The 24,360-nt window shown below is 41.0% G+C and overlaps 1 protein-coding gene across 3 annotated transcripts in view; it reads right to left on the bottom strand.

Moving 5' to 3' along the window:
* Positions 1–24,360, bottom strand: part of LOC125292447 (nectin-3-like protein) — a gene marked incomplete at its 3' end in the record, with an annotated part of 78,969 nt that overhangs the window by 50,393 nt on the left and 4,216 nt on the right. For 2 of the 3 annotated variants that reach the window (XM_048239729.1, XM_048239728.1), the window contains 1 exon segment: positions 2,309–2,360. Coding sequence is in view for 1 of the 2 variants with exons in the window: in XM_048239728.1 (XP_048095685.1) it covers positions 2,309–2,360 (52 nt within the window). 3 annotated transcript variants of the gene reach the window in all.

The raw sequence follows: 24,360 nt of genomic DNA, 5'->3' as shown, positions 1-24,360 counted from the left end.
CTAGACGAAATACGATCAGCTCCATTTTTCTCTGTGATTACGGACAACACAAGATGTGGGTAAAGTGAATCAGATGAGTCAGATCTTCAGATATGTCATAGTTGAGCGAGATGCTCTCGGTGTTGCCACTAATGTGACGATCAAAGAGTCCTTCATTGGATTTTGTGAGGTTAACAACTCATTGGCCAGCGAGCTTACTAGGGAGATTATTGTGGCTGTGGAGAACAACGGCTTAGGGTACGATGCCATTGTTCGGGTACGATGGTGCCGCAAATATGCGCAACATATACAGTGGTGTCTAAGCAAGGATAATTGCCAAGGAGCCAACTGCTGTGTATGTACACTGTGCCTCACACAATTTGAATCTCATCCTTAATGATGCGATGAAGATGTGACAAGAAGTGAGACAGTTCTTTGACACTCTTGAGCACATTGATGTGTTCTTTGGGCACAGCATAAAGAGATGGGCAATGCTCTCAAATAAAACACAGAGTGATGACACAAGCAATGACTCCAACATAACACTGAGGAAGTTATGCTCGACTAGATTGTCCTCACGTTACGAAGCAGTAACCGCTCTGAGATATCGGTACAATGATGTGATGAAGGCATTGGCAAAACTTTGACAAACGAAAGAAAGATGAACAGGACGAGGCTGTATCATTGGAACAGGCAATGGAGAAATTTATTTGAGAATATTTGGTTGAGAAAAGTGAAAGCACATTTTGATGAGCTGTGTCAAGATGAACGTTTAGCAGATGCGGAGTCTTACTTTCGTGTCCATGTGTTTAATGCCTGCCTATTTTGGTTGTGGAGGGCCTGCCCCCACTGTTAAAGAAAATCTAGGAAATACTGTGGTGTATTTAATTTTACTTTGGGTCATTCCATGTGAAAACAGCCAATATCGGGGTATCATGTACATGGTAAGTTTCAGGTCAACTTTGACGGTTTGCCTGTTGCGTCCATTTGAATTTCTGGTGCCACGGCCCTAATTGACACATTGGAATTTCACATTTCATTTTTTGGCATAGAAGGCTGGAAACTGGTGTGGTAGTTCATTGTAGCCTGCACTACACAATTCTGGAGGCAGAATCAACATTCCTTACTGTTTGGGTGAGAGGTGGGTCACCAAAGTCCTAAAAGATGTTGACGGCATGTGTGATTCAGTTTTTGGCTGGCCCTAGCACCACAATTAATGATCATATTTATTCTAAACAGGATTATTTGTTATATGTGGGGACCTTGCTCTTGTCAAAATTAATTTGAAGTGTATGGTACCACTGGTGGGGGTTTTATGGGGGTCCAAACCCCTCTCCGGCAGAGGTGAGGTGGATTTATAGGAATGTTGATTCTGCCTGCAGAATTGCGTAGTACAAACTACAATGAACTAACACATCACTTTCAGCCTTCTATCACTATTATAAGAGAAGTTATGGGCCTCCAAAAATGCCAAAAAATTCCAATGTGTCAAAAAGGGGTGTGGCACTTGGAATTCAAATGGACATCACGGGCAAACCTTTTTGAGATATTGACCTTAAACTTCAGATTCCTTTGTTTGGTAACATAAGGCATATTTTCTGTGCTTTTCAGCAAAATCTGAGAGGTGTCATGTACATGGGTGGCTGAGTTGGCGTGGAATGAACCATCTCCATAATACACAACTGTGTGGGAATCTGTTATCTGTCTTGTTTAACTAATGAATAAAGAGGATTTATGTGGACGACAAGATTTCTCCAAAGTAGTGGAAAAAGTGCTCAAATTGTAAACTGTACAGTGGACTGCTTTACACCTTTGTGTTCGGTAAGGTCTGCTGTTTATTCTGATATATGGTTTGTCATGTGTTAAACGAAGGGTTCGTGAAGTATTCCACCGAGATGAATGGGTAGGGAGATGGACGCAAAACCTTCAGTAGAATTATGATTAAATTGAATTATATTATTTACGTTTAAAAGCTGAGAAAAAGCTCTTTCAAGTGATACTTGTGATGTCTGTGTGATGAGTAGGCTACTTCGCGAGTAGTTCAACTGAGAAGAATGGGTGAATTTGGACGCACTTTCTTTCTTGCGCTGTCACTTTCTCCACTGCGTAAAAGACTAAATTAATTTGCGCTGTGAATGTTAAGATTATTTTGACAGACCATAGGCTAAATAATAATCGCTATTAGTAGGACGCAAAGAAGAATATTGAAAGAGGGTGCCAAGGCCACCGTGGCCTGTAAACCTCTGATTTTCAAAGGGGCATCACGGCCATGAAATTCCTACCCTGGTTGTGTTGCATGTATTTGTAGAGTTATAACCAAAGAGTTTACCTTGAATCATGCTGCCGAAGATCAACAGAAGCAGTGTCAGAGTCTTGTGGTCCTGCACACAGGAAAATATTTTTACAAATGTAATCAAAAACTGAAAGTTTCCAGGGAATTCCTACTATTTCTCTAATGAAGAATGCAAGTTTGAATTAATTATTGTTTTCCAGAGGTACACACTGGCAGACTCAAGAGGGGCGACCTCTAGAGCAGTGGTTCTCAACCTTTTTTCAGTGATGATGTAAAATATTTTTTAAACCAAGTACCCCCTAACCAGCGCAAAGCATTTTTAGTTGAGAAAAAATATTTAAAACAGAGCACTGTGCCATACGCTTCAACCACGACTCCATCGTTTGAGTTTTGACAGAGATTGACAGGTGATGGCGGGTGGCATGTGACAGGTTGGGTCGAACCATCCTGGTATGGGGGGGGGACTCTGGGTTTTTAGGATAATGAAATTGAATAGCCTACTGAAATATAAAATTCATTTTATTAACTTATATTTTCCTGAAATATTTATTAAATAATTGTTTTAAAGTATTTTTGCATGGATTCTACTTTTTAAATATATGCATATTTTAAAATCTCACGTACCCCCTGGAGTGCCTTCACGTACCCCCATTTGAGAACCACTGCTCTAGAGTGCCACTGCAAGCAATAAGTTTGAAGGACATATAATTCATGAATGTGTCTTAATTAGTTCCCTTCTAGTGTTGTAAACGTAATGCACCCTATGCGATGCTCAGTGTTCCCTACGTGTGCCCTTCTGTTCTGTTATCCTAAGTCTTCTTTTTTTTACAGTGGCATGAAAATGCACTGTTCTGTTATCCGAAGTCTTATTAGGGGCCAAGTAGCGAAGCTGCGAGGCAACCCATAGTGATTCTGTGTGTTCTTATTGGGGGCCAAGCAGTGAAGCTTTTCTTATTATTCTTCTTCTCCAAAGGAGGTCTATGGCAGCCCATAGAACCGTACAGTAAAAAGTTGTGAAATTTTGCACATTGATTCCATACAGTCCCATAATCCATTTCACCAAATTTTCAGTCTGACCCACAGGCAGTCTAGCGCCACCAATGGGTCAAATTTGGCATTGCATCCATAAATTTATATTTGAACCGTATGTCCGATTTCGAAGATCGATATATATTTGAAATACTTGTACATGGCCTAACTCAACGCACCCCATTATGTCAATATCCGCCATGTTGGATCTTCAACCATATTGGATTTCACCAAAAACACGTAAAAGTATTCACAGGTCACAAAGTTCATCCGTTTTTCACGAAACTTGGCGCAGATCATCTTTAGACCATGCCTCACAAAAGCCGGCTAATCAAATTTGGCGGCAAAGACGCCAAACAGGAAGTGAACTCATATATCGGCAAGTCTTTCACTTAACACCACCCTTTGTACATAGGTACAGGACCCAACTAGGAAGAGGCTCAAACAAATTGGAGACCTTAGACCCATAGGTGGCACTATAATTAGCAAAAATTGATTTTTGCCTATAACGGTTGATGTATTTCAAATTTAAACTTACTAGTGAGGTCTGTTGAAGGTTGTATCAGCGATAGCGGGGATACGTCACTTCTGTTGATGTTCAAACAAAACAGAGAGCTAGCTCGCTACTCCCTCCCCCTCCCTCCCGTGTAATTAAAACTCTCCTAAACGTGCATCTCGTCGGTTATTGGTTGAAACACTTTATTTTGCTTTTGAGGGGTTGCCAACCCTTGTTGGTAGCAATTGTTTTTGTGTACAGATCTCAGAGCCTAGGCTGCCTACAGAGACGCTTTTTTTGACTGCCTGCTTATGGGGCAGGCAGCAAGCGGATCGTTAGGAAAAATTTGCCTTTTTTTGGGCTTGAAATCGCTGATACAACCTTTAATACTTTGGGAGGTCCTAAGGCTGCCCCATTCCAATTTGCGATGTCGACGTAATTGATCCGGCCTCCATATTTGATTTCATCAAAAACACTTAAAAGTTTTCATAGGTCAAAAATTTCATAGCCTGGCCTCTGCCTGCCTACGTACTTCCATCGATTTATTTTCCCTACAGTACTCCGACTGGAATAGGTTGATTTCCCTCGTTTACTTCGGTAGTTGGGCAACCGAACCAACTAGCGAACAGAGGGCGTCCCTGAGAACGATTACGTTACACAGGAATGGTGTTTCAGTTACTACGCCCCCGCCCCCGAAGCAGGCCGCTTGGAATACATCAACGTAGGGAGCGAAAAGGGCTTATAGCCTACTTATGAAATCTTTGAGCAAATGTGAATAAAAGGCGCAAATAAGGTTGGTGTGAGTTATTTTAGCTCTTTCTAGTTTAGCCTATCAACAGGAGTGTCACAAACGAAGTCACAGTCGAGTAGGATGTTATATCGTCAGCTAATCTTTAGTCATACCTTAATTTGGCCACTTGAAATACGAACGTACCACTCTTCTCTGTATGACGAAACGTCGGCAAAGCAACCAAACAGGAAGTGAACACATATCAAAACTAAACTCGGTACATGGACTCAGCACCCAATTAGGAGGAGGCTCAAGGTGGAGGAGGAGGTGACCTTTGACCACTAAGGGGGGGCGCTATAATCACAGGAAATAGGCTCATATCTCAGCAACGCTTACACATATCAAAACCAAACTTGGTACATGGACTTGGGTCCCAATCCTGAGGACACACAATCAATTTGGTGACCTTCGACCACTAGGGGGGCGCTAGAGTTACAGGAAGTTAGCTCATATCTCAGCAACGCTTTCACATACCGAAACTAAACTTGGTATATGGACTTGGGACCCATCTTGAGGACGCACAATAAATTTGGTATCTTTTGACCACTAAAGACCATTTCACATACCGAAACTAAACTTGGTATATGGACTAGTGAACACATCCTGAGTACCTACAATACATTTGGTGACATTTGACCACTAGGAGCGCAATAATTAGCAGGAAGTAGGCTCATATCTCAACAATGCTTTTAGGTAAAGAAACCAAACTTCTTACATGGACTCAAGACACAATCCCAATCCAATCCAGTCCAGTCCAGTCCAGTCTATAATTACAGGACATAGGCTCATATCTCAACAATCCCAATCCAATCCAGTCCAATCCAATCCAATTACAGGAAGTAGGCTCATATCTCAGCAATCCCAATCCAATGCAATCCAGTACAGTTTAGTCAAATTCAATCCATCCTTCGACCACTAGGGGGACGCTAGAGTTACAGGAAGTTAGCTCATATCTCAGCAACGCTTTCACATATCAAAACCAAACGACCCAATCCAGTCCAATCCAGTCCAGTCCAATCCAATCCAATTCAATCCAATTCAATTCAATCTAATTAATCCAAACCAATCCAATCCAATCCAGTCATGTTTAGTCCAGTCCAGTCCAATCCAATCCAATCCAATTATAGGAAGTACACACACACAATCATTTAGCAACCTTTGACCACTAGGGGTGCTATAATTATCAACACTTTCTCGTATCGTCCACTTGGTATGTGGACTCGTGACTACATCCTGAGGAAGCACAATAAATTTGGTGATGTTTGAGGTATGCATATGTGTTGGGGACTATTGGGGTGTGTGTGGGAGGAGGTTGATCTGTGTATGTGTGTGGGTGTGTGGGTTAATTGGCTGCATTGCCAGGACAACTCCTGCTCAGCTACTCGGCCCCCTCATTGCTGCTTGCAGCTACATTTATTATTATTATTACAGTACATGAAAATGCATTGTTCTGTTATCCGAAGTCTTCTTCTTATTACAGTGCATGAACATGTTTTAGCCTAAAATGTTGTAGCCTAAAAAACGTGTGGCATCGCTTAGAGCACCTTTAAAATGGAACAACTATGATGCTGATAATGGAACTCTTGAAAGGGTCTATTTGGTTATTAAGTGATGATGTAATAATAGGCTAATAAATCTTTTTATTCCGGGTCCAACGGCTTTCAAAGTCGCTCGTTTTCTCCAGACAGGAAAATAAACAATTTATTTTCCCCTATTCAGAGTAGCCTTTAAGAAAATTGTCATCCTACTACTCGCTTGTTGCCTCAACCTAATAAAATCCTATTTTTTGTGGAAGCCTGCACGTAACCCTTGATTGTATCATCTGGCTGCACAGCTATAGTAATTGCTCTGTTAAAGTTAACCAGTTTTGTCTTACTCTCAATAAAACAGAGGTGATGGTGACATGGTTTATAAGTTGCAAAAACTGGCTGGCTGCGCTAGTAAATGTTTTTTGACCAAAAAGCTGTTGGGCCTGTGACGTCGGACTTAACAACCGAATATAGAACCTTTTGTGGGTGCCATATATGTACCTAGCTATAGAACCCTTTAAGGTTCAATATAAAACCTTTTGTTTGTTGTGTGTAGGTATAGTTTTATAGTTTAAAGCAGGGGTATTCAATTAACCTTCAGCGAGGTCCAGTTACGGAAAATTTCCTCAAGCAAAGGTCCTGAGCATCATAAGGCAAGATAAGAGTAATTGGGGAGAAAAACTGAGTAGGCTATTTTTAAGATCTTAATGTGAACTTAAAGGAATTATCCGGAGTAAAATGCACTTTATATCAATTTACGGATAATTGGGAGTACAGACGTTGAGTTGACATCAAAATCATGTCACTCGGATGTGTTTTGAGAAAGTTCGATTTTACCCTTTTTAGTCAAAACTCATTAGCCTGGAAGTGACCCAGGCATGTCATTTCACCGCTACAAAACACTATTTTTATACCTCTTCTTCAGTTCCAAACAACATTACACTTATGTGGTAGTGAGTAGAGGGTCCCTAAAGCCAAACCGAAGTATCCCAAGGTCTTTATGTGGTCGGATAGAGAGTCCAGAATGAATTTCATCAAGCCAGTACCTTTCTGGAAATGTTTCACCATAGTAACTTTACTCACTGACTCAACTTTATCAGAATGCGCAGAATGAGTAGCAGCAAGTGAAATGATGGTTCCTGAAGCTACTGAAGTAAATGCTGTTATCCTAACCTACGAAACATTTAGCGCAGCTTTGAAATCTTACGTGAAAATCTAAATTAGGTTATTATGGTCCTGGTCCGGATAGGATCACGTCAGGGTCCGGATTCGGACCGCTGTCCGCCATTTGACAACTGGTTTAAAGGGACACCAGGCAAGCCTGATGCTTTTTCTCTACAAAACTCCCCTAAGCGCCTATGCGTGTCGATCGCAGCGCGAGCCCCCGCTGGGTCTGAAGCTCTTTTCCTTTTCTTTGCATCTTCCGTCAAGGGTTTTCGCTGCTTCTTCGCCGACTCGCCATTATACACACGGTTCAAGCTTGTGAAGAGATCTCTTTTACAGAACTGATGGAGCCTAATCTGAGATTTACCAAAAATATCTGAAATGAGAATTGCATGAGTTTACAGAGAGAGCTCTCTGGTGGATCAGCCTGAGTAAAATATGAGATGTATAAATTAGACAACACTGAGCATTATTTAAAATATTGATGAGATCTCATTTGTATATTAAAGGGAGTCTACACTGAGATAACTTAACTCTTGCTCCAGAGACAAACCTGAGAAGCGAGAGACAAAAGCAATAATCTCATTTTTATAACATTTTTAACATTTTCTTTCCTCTGGGGAGACAGACCAGACGCACACACAAACTTCTGTTTGGTAGCTGACGAACCACCATTGAACTGGATTGAACGTTAGCAAACGGCTCTAAACAAGTAAGGCAAACACGGTATGTCTGGTACATGATAAACGTTAACACGAATTAATATTCAACTACACGTCTCTCATTATTAAAGAAGCCCTATGCAGGTCTGGTTATTCCTTTGCTGTTTCTGGGTTTTGCCTGATTTGGGCTCGCATTTTTTCACGCACATAGCCCCCTGCAGCCCGGTAGCAAGTGACTGCTACGCTAAACCCCCACTAGCTAGCGAGCTAGCCATCAATAAACCAAGCTAAACGCGAGGGCTCACAATGAAACGGTCGAGCAAACACATTGTTCAAGAGACTATCAAATCACATTACAAAACGAAGTTCACCCAAGGGTAGGCTACTTACAATTTCAACAGCAACAAAGCCAAGTCGGGGTCCGTTTTGCAGTCTTCTTAGAAACTACAATCTGACTAAATTTTCGAGTATTTCCGCCGAGTTACATCCGGATGTGTTCGGACTGGACCAGAAAGTTGCATATTCGGTTTTCCGCAGAAGCACTAGGGGAGACGGCACCCACAAAAACACCCAAAAAGTGTTGTAGAACCATCAGAACGACTCTCAACCTGCATAATTAAGGTAATTTCTGCTAAAATTGTTGCATAGGGCCTCTTTAAAGCTCTGATATCACTGCGAGGGGGACGCACACACCACACGCGTCCAAAACTCAGCCAGGTGGTCGCTGAATAAAACTCCCACAAATATCTCGGAACAACGTCGGCATTACTTAATCATATGATTTACCAGTGTTCATGAACAGCTACCGCTAACGCATGCATCACGATAGCCTACAACTTAGCTATTTGCAGCTCCTAAATACAATGGCAAGCATGTTTTATATAACAGGCATTCAGGGAGGGAGACACACACACACACACCACACGCTCCAACACTCAGCCAGGTGGTCGCTGAATAAAACTCCCACAAATACCACGGAACAACGTTGGCATTAGGCTACTTAATCATATGACCAGTGTTTGTAACAGCTACCGCATGAATATGGATAGCCTACAACTTAGCTATTTGCAGCTCCCTAAATACAATGGCAAGCAGTTTTATAAACGATCATTAAGCATTAAAAAAAGTAGCCTACCTATCATTCGTGTTTTCCATTTGGACCCACAAAGTTGCTTCCACCTTCAAAGTGTAAGGCAATATTTCAGCTAAGTCAAGCAGTTAAAAGATGCTTTGAAAGTTTAAAGTTTACTGTTGTCTTGAAGAGCAGGCTTTCAGCACTCTGCTCGTGGGGGAGGGGCAGTCTGCACGTGAATTGCAGTGTCTCCAGCAACACAGAGCTGCCTGTGGACGCCTGTATGTAAATAATGCGGGGGAAAAAACTATCGGCGAATGCAGCGGCTTATCGGCCGATGCCGATACACGTAAAAAACGCAAATATCGGCCCGATATATCGGTCGATCCCTAATATTGATCAAGCCACCCACATACTAGGTCATACCCTTGATCTTGTTTTGTCTTATGGTTTTTCTATAGGTAATATTATGGTTGAGGAAACGTCCTTCTCTGACCATTTACCTGTTTTATTTAACTTTGTCATCTCTAACCCTGTGCAGGCGGCTAAAGCTACTGGCCGCTACTCTCGCTGTATAAATTCTCAGTCAGCAGCTCAGTTCTCTGACTTTTTTTGTCAAAGAGGCCATTGCTACTATCATGTCCTCAGCCTCCTCTGCCTCATCCAGCCCAGATGATATGGTTGCTCTTTTCCACTCCTCCTGCTCAGCCATTCTTGATATGGTGGCTCCTCTTTGTCACAAGCGTCCGAAATTTAAATCTCAAGTCTGGTTAGATGATGCCTCCCGCTCACTCAGGCAGGCCTGCCGGAGAGCTGAAAGGAAATGGCTAAAAGACCGTCTTACAGTCTCCCATGACATTTTTAAATCTACTTTAGCATCCTTCCAGGCAGCCGCCAAAGCAGCCAGAGCTAAATACTTCTCTGATATTATTAATCAACATGCTAACAGACCCAAAATTCTGTTTCACACTATTAATCAAATCACCAACCCTCCACCCTCACCTGCTCCCTTCACTAGTGCTGATGCTTGTGAGAAATTTAAGAATTTTTTCATTGATAAAATCGAAAACATCAGAGCACTATTCTCTCCCCCTCCTCTGCCTTCCCCCCCAGTTAAGGTGTCTTCAGGCCCTTTATCTCCTTTTTAGTCACTTTGCTGATGTATCGCTAGCAGATCTCAAGGGCATAGTCCTCTGTATGAAACCCACATCTTCCCCTGGTGATGTTGTCCCCTCTCCTATATAATAATAATTACCGCCCCATCTCTAAACTCCCTTTCCTTTCCAAGGTACTGGAGAAAGTAGTGCTGGCCCAGTTGCTTCCCTTCCTGACTCAGCATAACATCCTTGAGCCCTTCCAGTCAGGTTTTAGAACACTCCACAGTACTGAATCAGCTCTGCTAAAAGTCACCAACGATCTGCTTCTCACTCTAGATTCAGGTCAAAATGCAATCCTGGTTCTATTGGACCTCAGCTTAGCGCTTGATACTGTGGACCACAACACCCTCCTTACCCGCCTTGAGGACTGGGTAGGCATAAAGGGACAGCACTACTTTGGTTCAGCTCCTACCTCAGACACAGAACCTTCTCAGTATCCCTTTGGTTGCTCCTCTTCCTCCTCAGCTCCTGTTTCCTATGGGGTCCTGCAAGGCTCCATTTTGGGCCCTTTGCTGTTCTGTTTATACATGCTCCCCCTTGGTGACATCATCCGGCGATATGACATCTCTTTTCACTTCTATGCTGATGACACCCAGCTATACCTGCCCTTAAAATCTGAGAACTCCATTCAGCCTCTTCTGGATTGTCTCCAGAATATTAAGTGCTGGATGAATAATAACTTCCTTCAGCTAAATGATGATAAGACAGAGGTCATAATCTTTGGTCCTTCTAAAGCCCCCTAATTGAAGGAAAATTAGCCCACCTCTCCTCTTTTGTCAAGCCACGTGCCAAAAATCTAGGTGTCATCCTTGATTCAGAACTCTGTTTTAAAAGGCAGATTAGCTGTTATCAAGAGTAGCTTCCATCAGCTGAGAATTATTTCCCATCTCAAACCCTCTTTGTCTCCCAAGGACTTAGAAACAGTAATTCATGCATTTGTTACATTGCGGTTAGATTATTGCAACTCCCTCTATCTTGGTCTCCCCCAGTCCCAACTCTCTCGTCTGCAATTGGTACAAAATGCAGCTGCTAGGTTGCTTACTGGCATCAAGAAATACCAACACATCACCCCTGTACTGGCCTCCTTACACTGGCTCCCCATTAGCTTTAGGGTCCACTTCAAAGTCCTTCTGATTGTTTATAAGGCACTGCATGGGTTGGCTCCCTCATATATTTCAGACCCCTCCATCCCCTCTCAGCATCCAGGTCCCTTAGGTCTTCTCTCTGTGGTCTGCACCTGCCTCAAGCAAAGAGGCGATAGAGCTTTTTATGGTAGCAGCCCCACGCCTGTGGAATTGTCTGCCCCCAGATGTTAGACTGTCTCCTCCATCACCACTTGTAAATCAAGACTAAAGACCCACCTTTTACTCCTTGGCCTTCCCTGCTTCCTAGCTGTCCATCTCTCTCCTCTCTTCTTCATATTCAAGTGTCTTCTGTACTGTTGCTATTTATTTGTTTAGGGCTGTCTATTTGTCTATTGTATTTCTCTTGCTTACTTTCTCTGTGCTTGCCTTTTATATTTTGCTTGTCCTGATTTGCTTTTATTTCTATTTTTAGCCATATCCTCTGTACAGCACTTTGGTCAGTGGAAACTGTTTTAAATGTGCTCTATAAATTAAATTTACTTACTTACTTTTACTTACTAATTGAAATACATTTCTTAACTTGTGATATCACCAGTTAACATGGGCGTATACTTATCCCCTATGTTACCCTGTGTTAGCTGAGGCTATATAAGCTACATGTTGTAAATGCTGTAAACCACTGCAATAGTAGATAGCTATATCTATAGAACAGAAGTCTATTGTCGGAAGTTCTCGGAACAATGGGATGTCGGAGCAGAGGGTTTATTTTTTATTCGAAACAAAGGGACGTAGGACTAGTGGGCTATAGGACCAAAAGGGACATTTTCGGGTTATTGAGAATTCGGAACAATGGAGCGTTGGAGAAAAGACATGGCACCGTGGTGAGCTATGTGGCAACTGGGGAGAATGGAGCTGTAATGCACATGAACGGCTCACAGCTAGGGTTGGTTGGTTGTGACTGAGTAAGTAAGCTAGCCTAGGCGGAACTAGGTCGAGGAGATTTAATGGCTCTCCGGATAGGCCCTCTCAGGGTCGGGAACCTTTTTTGCCTGGAGAGCAACTTTTACCATTTTTTTTTTTATCTCAGAAGAGCCACATAAAGACGGTTACAAGAAAAAGTTTGGATATTTAACGTACAGTTACTTTAATTCAACAGAGGATTTTTTTAATACATGTTCTACTAGTTTTAAAAGTAATGTGCAAGTAACTTGAAATGTAAAGTGGAATGACAGAAGTATAGGCCTTATTCCCATGTAGGCTAAACACCACCCCCTATTTTCCCAGTGTCCTTTGGAATGCAAAGTAACATCATAGTTAACAACACAACACTGAATTTTCATTGACATGTCATTGGCGAAATTGAACATTAACCCTACCAGAGATTAGATTTGGTGATGGACTTAGAGTCTGGCTGGCTCATATTCAGTGAGGTGAAGTTTCATGCAAGAATTGAGGCTGTCATCATTAAGGGCAACTCCACGCAAATCTGTCATATATCCATAACGCCAATTAAATACCATCAGGGCTCTACACTAACATTTTTTTCCAGGAGCACTTGTGCGTCCAAGTTAAAAAATCTAGGAGCACAGACAAAAATGTGGGCGCACAGTCACTTCTGTACTTAACTTACACATAATCTAACATTACACTGCAGCTAACAGTTAAACATGCCAGTGCACCAACTGCGAATATTAAGAATGACTGACAACATTTAGGCTACAGGAAACAGGATTTTAAAGATCAGTGCCTACTTTATTTTCAGTCTGTTCTATTTTCCTACACGTTGTTAATGTAAAATAATATAATACATTGCCATATTTGCATTTAGCCTGTATATCAAGTATCCTGCCAAATGTAGGCTAATTTATTTATTTGTGAATCCATCTGTAGCTAATCCAAATATGCCCATGGTGACCTATCTGACTGCATACTGCCTAATACTACTACTAAAACAGTCCATTTTCTTCCACAAAACCCAACATAGGCTATCAAGGATATATATATTTTTATCCTTTTTTTTTTTTTTTTAAATATCTGCATTGATGGGGGCAGTAGGCAAACGTTAGGCCTTACTTTCGCTTTGCACTTCAGCTTGTATTCGTGTAAACAAACAAGCATGGGAAGCCTGAGTTGTCAGTAGCGCTCTACCTTTTGAATAAAATGGGAGTATTACGGGAGGCTACTTTTGTGCCTGTTCGCTACAGCTATATTTTGCATATTGCAGCCAATACGTCAACTGGGCTAAAAGGCATGTTAGGTTACCTTTCCTTCTCTCACTGCATTCTCAGAATCTCATCCTGTTCCTCCTATATCCTATGAATTCGTGGATAGAAGAACTAATTTCTTCAATCTTTGCATCTTGGCTGGCTAGTCTAACTTTCTGCTTTTTTCTGCCAGCTTGGATTTGATAGAACTACTAGCGAGTCACAACGCCAAACTGCTAACGCTGATGGGAGGTGTCGCTTTTATGCTGCATTCTCGACGCGGATTCTATGGTTTGCACATGTTTCTCGATGTTCCGTATCGCACCAGTGCTCTAAATATTTTTTTTTGCACTCGCGACGCTAATCATTTTTACCGCGATGCGCGAAAGTGAAATGGGCGCACTGTAGAGCCCTGACCATGGCATTGTGTTGGCATTATGGATGTGACAGCTTTGCGCGGAAATGCCCTTAAACGTGAACGCAGGTTTGTCTTTGTATTTTTCACATGAGAAGAAAGATTTCTCACATGCAAGTGGAACCGAACAGGGTTAACACAGCAATAGGCTCCTAAGGCATCTGTGTCAACGTGTGTGTTTGTGTGCACACGCCCACCGATACTATCGGCCCGATATTAGCATAAAAATGTAATATCTGTTAATAGCGTTATCGGATTTTTTTTGCCTTAAACCCAATAAAATAATGCTTGCGCAAGCATTAACCCGTCTAGTGCCTATGCGCCTCCCTGAAGCTGCCATCGGGACAGATGATGACCTCATCAAGCTGCGCCTTGAAGCATACAAACAAGCGTGGATGGCTGCAGTAACAAACTTGCTCTCGCTCTGTTTCAACATTATGTCTGTGGTTTGGAATTATTTTCAAGTGTCTCCTTTGGACGTTAAACTTGCGATTTCAAATGACTGCAAAGCGTCAGTTATGCGAGGCGGAACCAAGACTTCTTCCTTCAATACTTCCAAGAGCAGGGTGGATTGAGCCCAGTGTATGTTTATATTTTAATGATTGTGGGTATGGCCCGTTATGAAGGCCAGTCAGTCTTTTAGCCCCGTTCATTGGACTAATACTAAAGGAGGACTTTGTTTACTACTGGAAGGTCTGGACTGAAACTTTGTGCCTTCCTTGTTCTTATTGCACACTACCTTAATGTTGCATCTCTTTGTTGTTGCTCATGTAGAGCAGTGCTGATTGAGCCCAGTTCATAATTTCAATGATTGCATTAGCCCAAGTAATGGGCTAGGGACACAGGCTGCTTAGATTTGTACACCTTAAAATGTTTCATTTTTTGTACTTAACCTCAAGCCTGAAGTATTTTTTGTAGCTCAAACAAATGTTTTCAAAATTGTGCAGTATAGTTGCCACATTGTAATTGACTCATATTTGTGCATTCATTCAATTAAGGTGATTGAGTTTTAGTTAAAGAAACAGTTCATGAAGCATCCTACAAATGCAGGCTCATTTAACACAGAAAAAGGGTAGCCTGTCATACACTATGCCTGTTACTTTAGTTGGCTTTACATTCTGCTATGTTGCACATAGTTGTTCAGGTACAATGTTTTATAATTTGTGAAGAAGTCAAATTTGCCCTATTTGTTGTGGGCATTGTCAAGATTATCTCAGGGAGAGTGTAATCCAAACTGTTGTTTGAGACAATAAAAAAAAAAAAAAAAACATGGCACTTTTTCCCTAAATTAAGTTGAAGTATTTTTCTTATTTTGCACAGACAATTTTAACATTTGGAAAGCCTTGTTGCATTCAAGAATGCATCCAGTGGGGCATCACAATAACATTAAGCATGTTGTGTTAATTCCACAACAGGAGATATGTGATGTTACCTAAATTAGTTTTGAGGAAAAATAACCCACATATCGGCATCGGTATCGGCTGATATCGGAATCGAAAATTGAGAGTTGGACAATATCGGCATATCGGATATCGGCAAAAAAGACAATATCGGACATCCCTACTTTGACACCTTTGCACACTGCTGCTTATATTTGTCAAAGTATATGTTAATTACTTTTTGTAAAATCTGACTGACTATTTTGAATATGATACTTTCACTGGCATTTAATATTGTGAGACTGTATCATGATAGACACCTAATGTGTATGTGAGTGTGAATGGTATGCCTTTTTAGAAGAAAGCCTTTTCTGGGCTAGTCTAGTCTAGTCTAGTCTAGTCCCAGTCTGTCCCTGTGTTCATGCGCACACACACACACCCTATTAGAGTAAGGGCAAGTGAAACAAAGGCAGAATGCAGCAATGGCAAGTGAAATCAAGGCAGTAAGGGCAGATACTGCACTCTGCCTTGGTTTCACTCTACTTTTCTATACAAACTGCAAAATAAAATGTAAATTTAGCTAAGAAATGTATTAGGTAGCCATATGAAATTTTAACAGATTGAAGAGCAGACCATGTACTTTTTATTTGTGCAAAAAAAAAATATTTTGAAAAAGTGCAGATACTGCTCTTAGCCTTTGTAGGGCAGAGTTATATAAATTACTCAGATAGACTACAATATTAGGCTACATTTTGAAAATGAACAAACTAAAATAAAATAGCCTACATTTTAATTAAATACTTATTAATTATTTTCAAAAGCTGAGCCGCATCAGAGGGATCAAAGAGCCGCATGCGGAGCCGCGGGTTGCCGACCCCTATCTGAAATTAGTCTAGGCCTACCAATAGAAAATGCATGCAACAGAAACACAGATGGCAAAATCTACAACGGAGTAGCCTATTATGGCCACACAAGGAAAAAATATTTTTGCCATGACGAGATTAAACTCGATATTTCGAGAATAGGCCTAAAGTTGAAATGTCATGTCGACTTTAAAGCAACACCAACGAGTTTTTGTACCCTAAAATAATGTTTCCAAAATCGCTTCAGTGGTTCATCAACCCCAGAATCGGGTGAACGGCACTTCTGCATTCGCTTCAGAGTGCTGCGGAAAGTTCCATTCATGTGCCTTCCCAACGTTCGGGCCTATGTTTTGCTTATTTTCTGATAATTACCGGTGTTGTGTGCCTTCTGGTTTCTCCACCTACTGGTTTCCTTGCGCATGCATGCGCTGCAGCAGTTGTCAGACATTCACAAACAAGTTGTTTTAGGCGGTTTGAAGTCGCCATATATAATGCCCATGAGTCGAAGGCTAGCCCACATTACAGCCACACTGACAAAAAAAGACATGTAAAAAAAATATATTTTGGAAAACTAGCATTAAACTGGATTCGATCCCGCAAAAGCAACACATGCATGACTCTCCCAGCCTGATTCCCTACTCCTTTTTCCTCAACTAATACCTGGCCGCTACGCATACAATTAACTACTGTAGGCTACCATCAATTAATAACGAGGCAACACCCAGGTAACATGTTGTCCAGGCTATCTGAAACAAGTGGTTGCCCTTCACCTAAAACAACTGAGGGGTATTTCACAAAGGCAGAATTAAGACATCCAAGATAAGTGATAAAAGGAGGTTTGACATAGCTTTTGTCTGGTCATCCTAGCTCAACTCATTTCACTAACGCCAATCCAGTAGGAGCGACTATGTCAAGCCAGGTGTAAGTAATCCAGGATGTGTGCGCGTTCTCGTTTCTGCCCCTCCATAGTGGGATATTTGCACGCACAGCCCTATTAAAGCCGATTCGAGATCCAAAATGTTAGTAGAGGCGAGCTCCACCTTTAAGATTTATGACAGAATCCTACACGCGAGATAACTTCTCGCTTTTTTAAGACAATTGATTGGTCAGTGTGCTGTAGATTACACGCATTTGAGCTATACTTAGCACATAACCTCCTCCCCTAATCTTCAGGTTTGGTTGACAGCATAAGATACCATGGTGATATAGCTTAATACTAAAACAGATCCACTTTTCGCGGTCACAGCATAGCCTGGCTTTGAGCTAACATACCCTCGCTAACCCACTAATCGATTCGTGAGTACACCCCACAGGCTAGGTGCAGAGAATAAATTCCCATGGTAACTTATGTGCCAAATCAAGGCTAAATTCATCCAGGATAACCAAAAAATCCCAGTTTAATCCCTTATCTACACTCTAAGAAGTAAAGTGTCATTTTTCTTACACATTTATTGTGTCAAGGCTGTTTTAACACATAATGTGTTGATAATGACACAAGATGAGTATTATTATAGACAGTTGTCCTCTCTATGCTTGTGGTACCAGATTTTTCAATAGCTCCAGTCTCAGGATGGACCCTCTTGAGGTGGTGAGTGAACAACTTCACTTTGATGTAGGTTAGATCTTGAATTCTATTTTGAAAAATATCTAACTATCATTAAGTTTGCTAGCAGCTAGCGCTTGCTGTGCACTTTACTTTAAGGTTAGACGTTATCGTAAACGTGCTAATGACCAACCATTTCGTCCGAAAATTCTAAAACAACGATGTTTTTAATACTTGAAAATAACATTTGCTAAATGAACCTTACATTTTTCAGTAGCGATAGGTGTGTAGATTCGAACAAAATCTAGTTTGGTTCTTACCGGGCTTTTACTGCCTGAAATATCCGTGGTATATTTTGATTACCACGCTCTGAGTTTAGTGCTGGGCTGGTGGGTGCCTATTAGTCTAGGTTAGCAGCTAGTGGCTAGTGATTTAGCTAAATGTTTGTGTTAGCTGTCTTAAATTGAGATTGTTTTCTCATTTTCTCATAGTTCTAGCGTACCATGTTCAGATATTCATAACGGGATGACTTATGGTATTGTATTTGGCTTGATGTCACTAAGATCACAAAAGTGGTCCAAGTTTGAAATAATTTGTTGCCAACATTTTGAGCGCGAAAATGAACATTGCATCATACAGTTCGTCTCGTTCCATTTTGATCAAGGAACCGTGGACCAACAGAAAAAAAAACGTTTCTTCAATCAGTAGGAAATACTTGCTAATTTGGTGTCATCAAACATAGAGGTATACAATTAAGTGCTGGTGTGAGCTTTCATTCAATGCATGAATGTGCATGTCTGCGTGAGAGAAACAGACCACTCCATAACGTTGATAGTAGGGATGTGAATTTCTGCCAAAAATGCCATTTGATAATCGAGGAGCAAAAGTCGAATATCATTCAAACTGTGTGTGTGTGTGGTGGGGATCTCACAATGACGTAAAGGAAAGGCCAATTAGCCCATTTCACAAGATGGGGCCGCTGTGGAATCAACTTCCTGTGGAAGAGCACTGTCCCATAGACAGCAAAAAAAGAAAAGTCCACAGAAAAGACAGAAACAGGAAGAAGTTTTACCCCGCCAATTAAGGTATCATTAACATCACGAGGGCCGACACCTGACACTGTGAAATTGGTCTATTTCATCTTTAGCTTATTAGGGCTAATAGGCTGCAGAGTTTCTGCAGAGTTTACGGTCACGAGGTCATGACAATGCTCTTCTGTTTGTTTACTATGTAGCTTACACAACGCAGCCTAGATGCTACCCTGCTGCGCGATCTGTGACAGTTTGCGCGGGGTGAATTATGTAGCCTGTAGCCTAACACATTGGAACTGCACGAAAATAACAATATTCAAAAAAGTTATTTTAAGATCGAATTTAGCACGCAGTTTGAATATTCGAAGATCGTAACTCATCCCAGTTGGTAGCAAAGTTATGATTCAACCTAATGGAAGGCTATTAATGATGAAACGACACTTAATAGAACGTGGATTTATGCAGCTTCCATAAAAACAGAGCAGACTATATAATACACTGTCTAGCATTGACTATTGTATGGTCAAATTAGAATATAACGTGGTCCAAAGCTATTGTAGCCATAGTCTTCCTGTTAAAGATCTCCAGATTAGTGATTTAATGCTCATCTGATCCGCCATTTACCATTCACAAAAACTGGTATTGTGGTACTGGTATTTACATTATTAAAGCAGTAATCTCATGTGCATGTTTTCACAAACTTTTTTGTGAATAATGTTAGCCACTACTCTACTGAGGCCTATAGACATAATAATCATGCTTCTGTAATTTAAAAACTAGATGTACCGCATAGCGTACAAAATATGACCGCCAGTCCTGTACATCCGCTCCGCAAAATAAATCACACTTCAATTTGTCTCCATATTTTACTCCATCCCCCACTCTTGAAACTTTTGTGTATGCTTGTTTGGCATGCCTGAGTGTGTGTGTGGGCTGCACAGAAAGTACCCTACTGGTGCTGAAAAGGTGAATAGATTGTAGAATAGCCAAAGAAGATGTAGAATTGTTATAAAACCTTTAAAAATCTCTAAACAATCACAAGTAGGGCAGTTCATCACAGTTCATCCATTGCAACTGGATTGATGAAAGGTCACTTACACCTGTAGGCTACATTGTATTTGGGAAAAGCAAAAAGGTATCAGCATAATGTTATTTATTTATTTATTTTTATGTATTTATAAACAAAAACATCTCTGTCAGTTCCATGTCAAGCTTTTCAACAGCTATCAAAAAACAAAGGTCATTTTGGATGGATGGATTTTTGTGAATGTTTCTTCTTCTACATAAGATTTTAGTCATCTTTAGTTCATGTAATACTTTATTGTCAATGCACAAATTAAGTAACAGTAGTCTGAAACGCTATTGTTAATGCACAAATTAAGTAACAGTAGCCTAGTCTGAAACGAAATGCTGTTTTACATCTAACCAGTGGTGCAAATAACTGACATGTCCAAATGGGCCTTGATGAAATGCGCCGCTAGACTGTTCATACACATTTTAACGGGCCAAAGTTGAAGAGCTTTTGTCCGCTATTGTTAGTGCAAATATAGGCTGATTCATGTTCCCTTGCATTGTTTAACTGAGGTCCATGGCTAGTCTGGCTTTCATCAGACCAAGCTCAATCTTTTAAGAAATCAAAAATAAATAGCTGGCAGATCAGGCTGGGTTCACCCAGCCTAGTCCATAGGCACCGATATTGTTTAATTTTCCGATTGAGATATACACGCTTGGCTATTCTAAAATGCAAAAAATGCATCAGGAGTTATGACAAAACGGTAACTAACAAACTAGATCCTAATAGAAAGTTGTTAGCTTCCCTAAGCTACAGGTAGGATTATATAGGCCTATTGACAACATAAATTGTCAATAGGCTATGCTGGCGACACAAATAAAATCTCCTTTGAAACCAATGGCTTACTTTACAGTATCAAGCGGACTTAAACTGTCATATCGCGGGCGAAAAAGTTGTAATAACATTCACGCAGCTCCATGAGTCAAGGAAAGCCAATGAAGTAGCCACTTCTAAATGGGACCCACTACACAGTAGCTTAAGGTGTTTTGCTAAAGCAGCCATAATGAAATGAAGGTGTCATTGTTTGATACTTCACACACACGCTTTTTTAATTTCACAGACTACAACTACCAAGCTGTAATCAAAGCACATCGATTCCCCTCTCACACCCTGCACGACTTAAAAACAAAATAAACAGGCGCCTCAGTCTCACGCATGTATAGGCAAAACTGTATCAGACCGTGTAACGCTGGTAAATCTTCCATTGCACAGAATGATTTTGTAGCACGCAAGCAATAAATGACAGTCGAAAGATACAAACAGTGCTGCTATACATTTGCTTGGTATAACCGCATTTATAGTTTTCTACAAATGCAATAAATCAAATGCCTCCATCACTCAACCAACGCTAACGGTAACATTACCTAGGTCCTTATTGATATTACAAGATTAACGTATCTGCAGTAAAAACCAAGCATGTCCGATAAACATCCTCAGATTTATTTCGGCTTCAAGAAGAAATGGGAATTACACTTCATGTGAACATCGCCCTATCCTTATTAGATGTTCGCCATGTAAATTACAGTCCTTGTATGAAGCCGCCCATTGTTTTTTCCAACCCACTTTTAACTTCCAACAAAATTACGTCTCACTGCAACGATGCGCCATCTAGTGGACAAACGACTACTTCTCGCCAATACTGAAAATGCAGCCATGATGATGATGATGAATATTTATTTTGGCTTTCTTTAATCCTACTGATTTTCATTTTTTACCGGGGCAAATCACAAATGAGTGATTATGAGCCAGGTTGATGTGGGCCCTTGAGACCAACATACCATAAAAAAGATTCACAGAGAACTGTGTCGCCCTACCCTCCTTTCGGGGTCCAGTCCAGCGGGGGCTGCAGATGAAAACTTAAAAATGACGGTTCCATGCTATCCATGGGGGGTACATGCTCACCAAGTTTTGTGTACCCCGGTCTTTCAGTGTCCCGGAATCCTTGTTGGTGTATCGCCACTAAATGTACACATAAATTATTTTATTGTAAGGCCCCCCATGAACGAAAAGTACACAAAACTTGGCATGCATTCAGAGGGTGTCATAATGATCCTACACTTTTAATTTCGTGCAGTTTTGACCTTGTCAGCCAGAGATATTGAGATGAAAACACCTAATTTTTTTTTGCTTTTTAATTTTTAACTAGGTGGCGCTATACATGAAATAAGTGGTAATGGGATGGGTTGACATGCCCCCTAAGACCAACATACAAAAAAAAAGGTGGACCTCCTAGGCCCCACGGTTCTCGAGATATTCACAGAAAACTGTCTCCCGCCACCTACAGGCCAGTTGGTGTATAGTAACATAAATTAATTTATTGTGTGGCCCCCCATGAACGGAATTCCACAAAACTTGGCGTGCATACAGAGGGTGTCATAATGATCCTACACTTCCAATTTCGTGCAGTTTTGACTATGTTAGGTCACAGATACCTTCAATTACACCACCTCATTTTTTTTACTTTTTGTGTTTAACTAGGTGGCGCTATACATGAAATGAGTGGTTATGGAATGGGTTGACATGGCCCCTTGAGATCAACATACAAAAAAAAATGGTCCTCCTAAACCCTACGGTTTTCGAGATATTCACAGAAAACTGTGTCTGCCCCACCCTCCTTTCTTCGGGGTCCAATTCAGCGTCTGGCTACAGATCAAAACGAAAAACGATGGTTCCATGCTATCCATGTGGGGTTACATGTCCACCAAGTTTCGTGGTACCCCGTCTTTCAGTGTCCCGGAATCATTGACGGAAATTTGGGCATGCGAAAAAAAAAAAAAAAAAAAAAAAAAAAAAAAAAAAAAAATCTGACTAAACCTATATGACCGCCGCTTAAGTGCCGGGCGGTCATAATAAATGATACCGAAAGTGTGAGCTTTTGTCTCATAGCTCATTTTGGCTTGTCCCCTGCACTCTGGCGCTAGTTAGCCGATGCCACCAACAGGTTTTCAAAGGGGGTTCCTTGGGCATCGGCCTAGCCATGCAAATAAATCACTGTTTTACACCATTTACGAGGCTCAAAGTAGCTCCACACTTCATTGGTAGACTTCCGAGGGCCCTGACATTGAAAATGAGACATTGAGAACTTTGAAAAAGCACTGGTAGTTTATTTACAAGACGATTTAGACAGACAGTACTTTCAGGAAGTTTACCGTTCGCCGCCATCTTGAATTTAAAGTATATATTTTGTGGCTTTTTGCCTTTATTCCAGTAGGACAGTGAAGATAGACAGGAAGTGAGTGGGAGAGAGAGAGATGGGGTGGGATCGGGACATGGCCGCAGGTCGGATTCGAACCTGGGTCCCCGTGGGCACTTGGACCCGTAAATGCTACGGGCGCTGTAGCCTGTTTCACCACAGTGCCCCGCCCCGCCATCTTGAATTTAGTCACAATAAGTCGAGCGACGAGTATAAATGAACAATCGTGACTAAATTCAAGATGGCGGCGAACGGTAAACTTCCTGAAGGTACTGTCGGTATAAATAAACTTTCAACACACTTTAGGTCAATATCACACCGAACTTCTCTTTTAAGTTATTGGCTTTAATGTAGCAATACGTCAACTTCATCCTCAATGTCACACTATTTTTCTGCACAGCAACCTAACCCAGGGCATACAGCAGAAATATTTGAAGAAATACAAATAAACAGCATCGTCTTGGAAAACACCAGACTCAAGCTTGCCGTTTCTGACTTAGTGGAGAGGCTTGGATTGTGAGTAGACTATGCATAGAAAGTTGTTGTTTGTATGTCTGCAAGTTAAATCATTTTGTTCAGTTTCAGACAGAGCATTGTGTGGAGTTTGTTTTTAAAAACAACTAAAATAACTAATAATAGCAACACATGACATATTTATTTGGGATTTTTTTGTAGTTATCCATCTTATAAAGAAAAGGTAGCCCTGGCGAGTAACATCATTACCACTTTTCCATGCCTGAAAGTTCAGGTGGACAGGAAAGGACAAGGATTTGTAAGTATTTTATACATTTGAGTAATAGTTTGAAGATCAACTGAAACCAATAACTTTTACCAAAACATTACAGAGGGCCAATTTCCACCAGAAAAAACTATGGCAGCAGAACTGAAAAGCAACAACTATCTAACTAAGCTAACCTTCTAACTAAAAATGTTTTGAAAGTGAGCGACTTTTGGGGAGCTCAAAACTGCTGCTTCCCTACATTGACTGGAGTGACAGGGTTTTTCACCGATTCCAAAAAAGTAAATCGTCATCAACTTTGATATTTCAGCTGTTGGTACAATACATTCATGCTGATGAAGACATTAATGCATTAAAATACTAGTTACTGACATGCCTCAGTTACCTTGTAACCCCCTTCCCCACGGATTGTACTGATTGTAGCTGTTCCTTTGAATTTGTCTTCAATCATACCAAAACAATTGTTTTGTTTTTCTGTTAAAGTTTGATTCAGAGTTCAACTTTGTTCAAGGGAAAGGGAGATTTGTTCCTCAGCAGATGGGAAGCCATAGTCATCCCACAGCTGACCGCAGTTGCAGTAAAGGAGAAACATGAAATCGCATCGCTCACTGAGGGAATGAATGACCTAACAGATGGTAAACTTTCAGAAATTTTCAGCATCTTAA

This window comes from Alosa alosa, chromosome 3 (genome assembly GCF_017589495.1).
Source record: "Alosa alosa isolate M-15738 ecotype Scorff River chromosome 3, AALO_Geno_1.1, whole genome shotgun sequence".
Classification (NCBI taxonomy): Eukaryota; Metazoa; Chordata; class Actinopteri; order Clupeiformes; family Clupeidae; genus Alosa; species Alosa alosa.
Note: the sequence above shows the minus strand (reverse complement) of the source record. Positions and strands in the feature narration are given on the sequence as shown.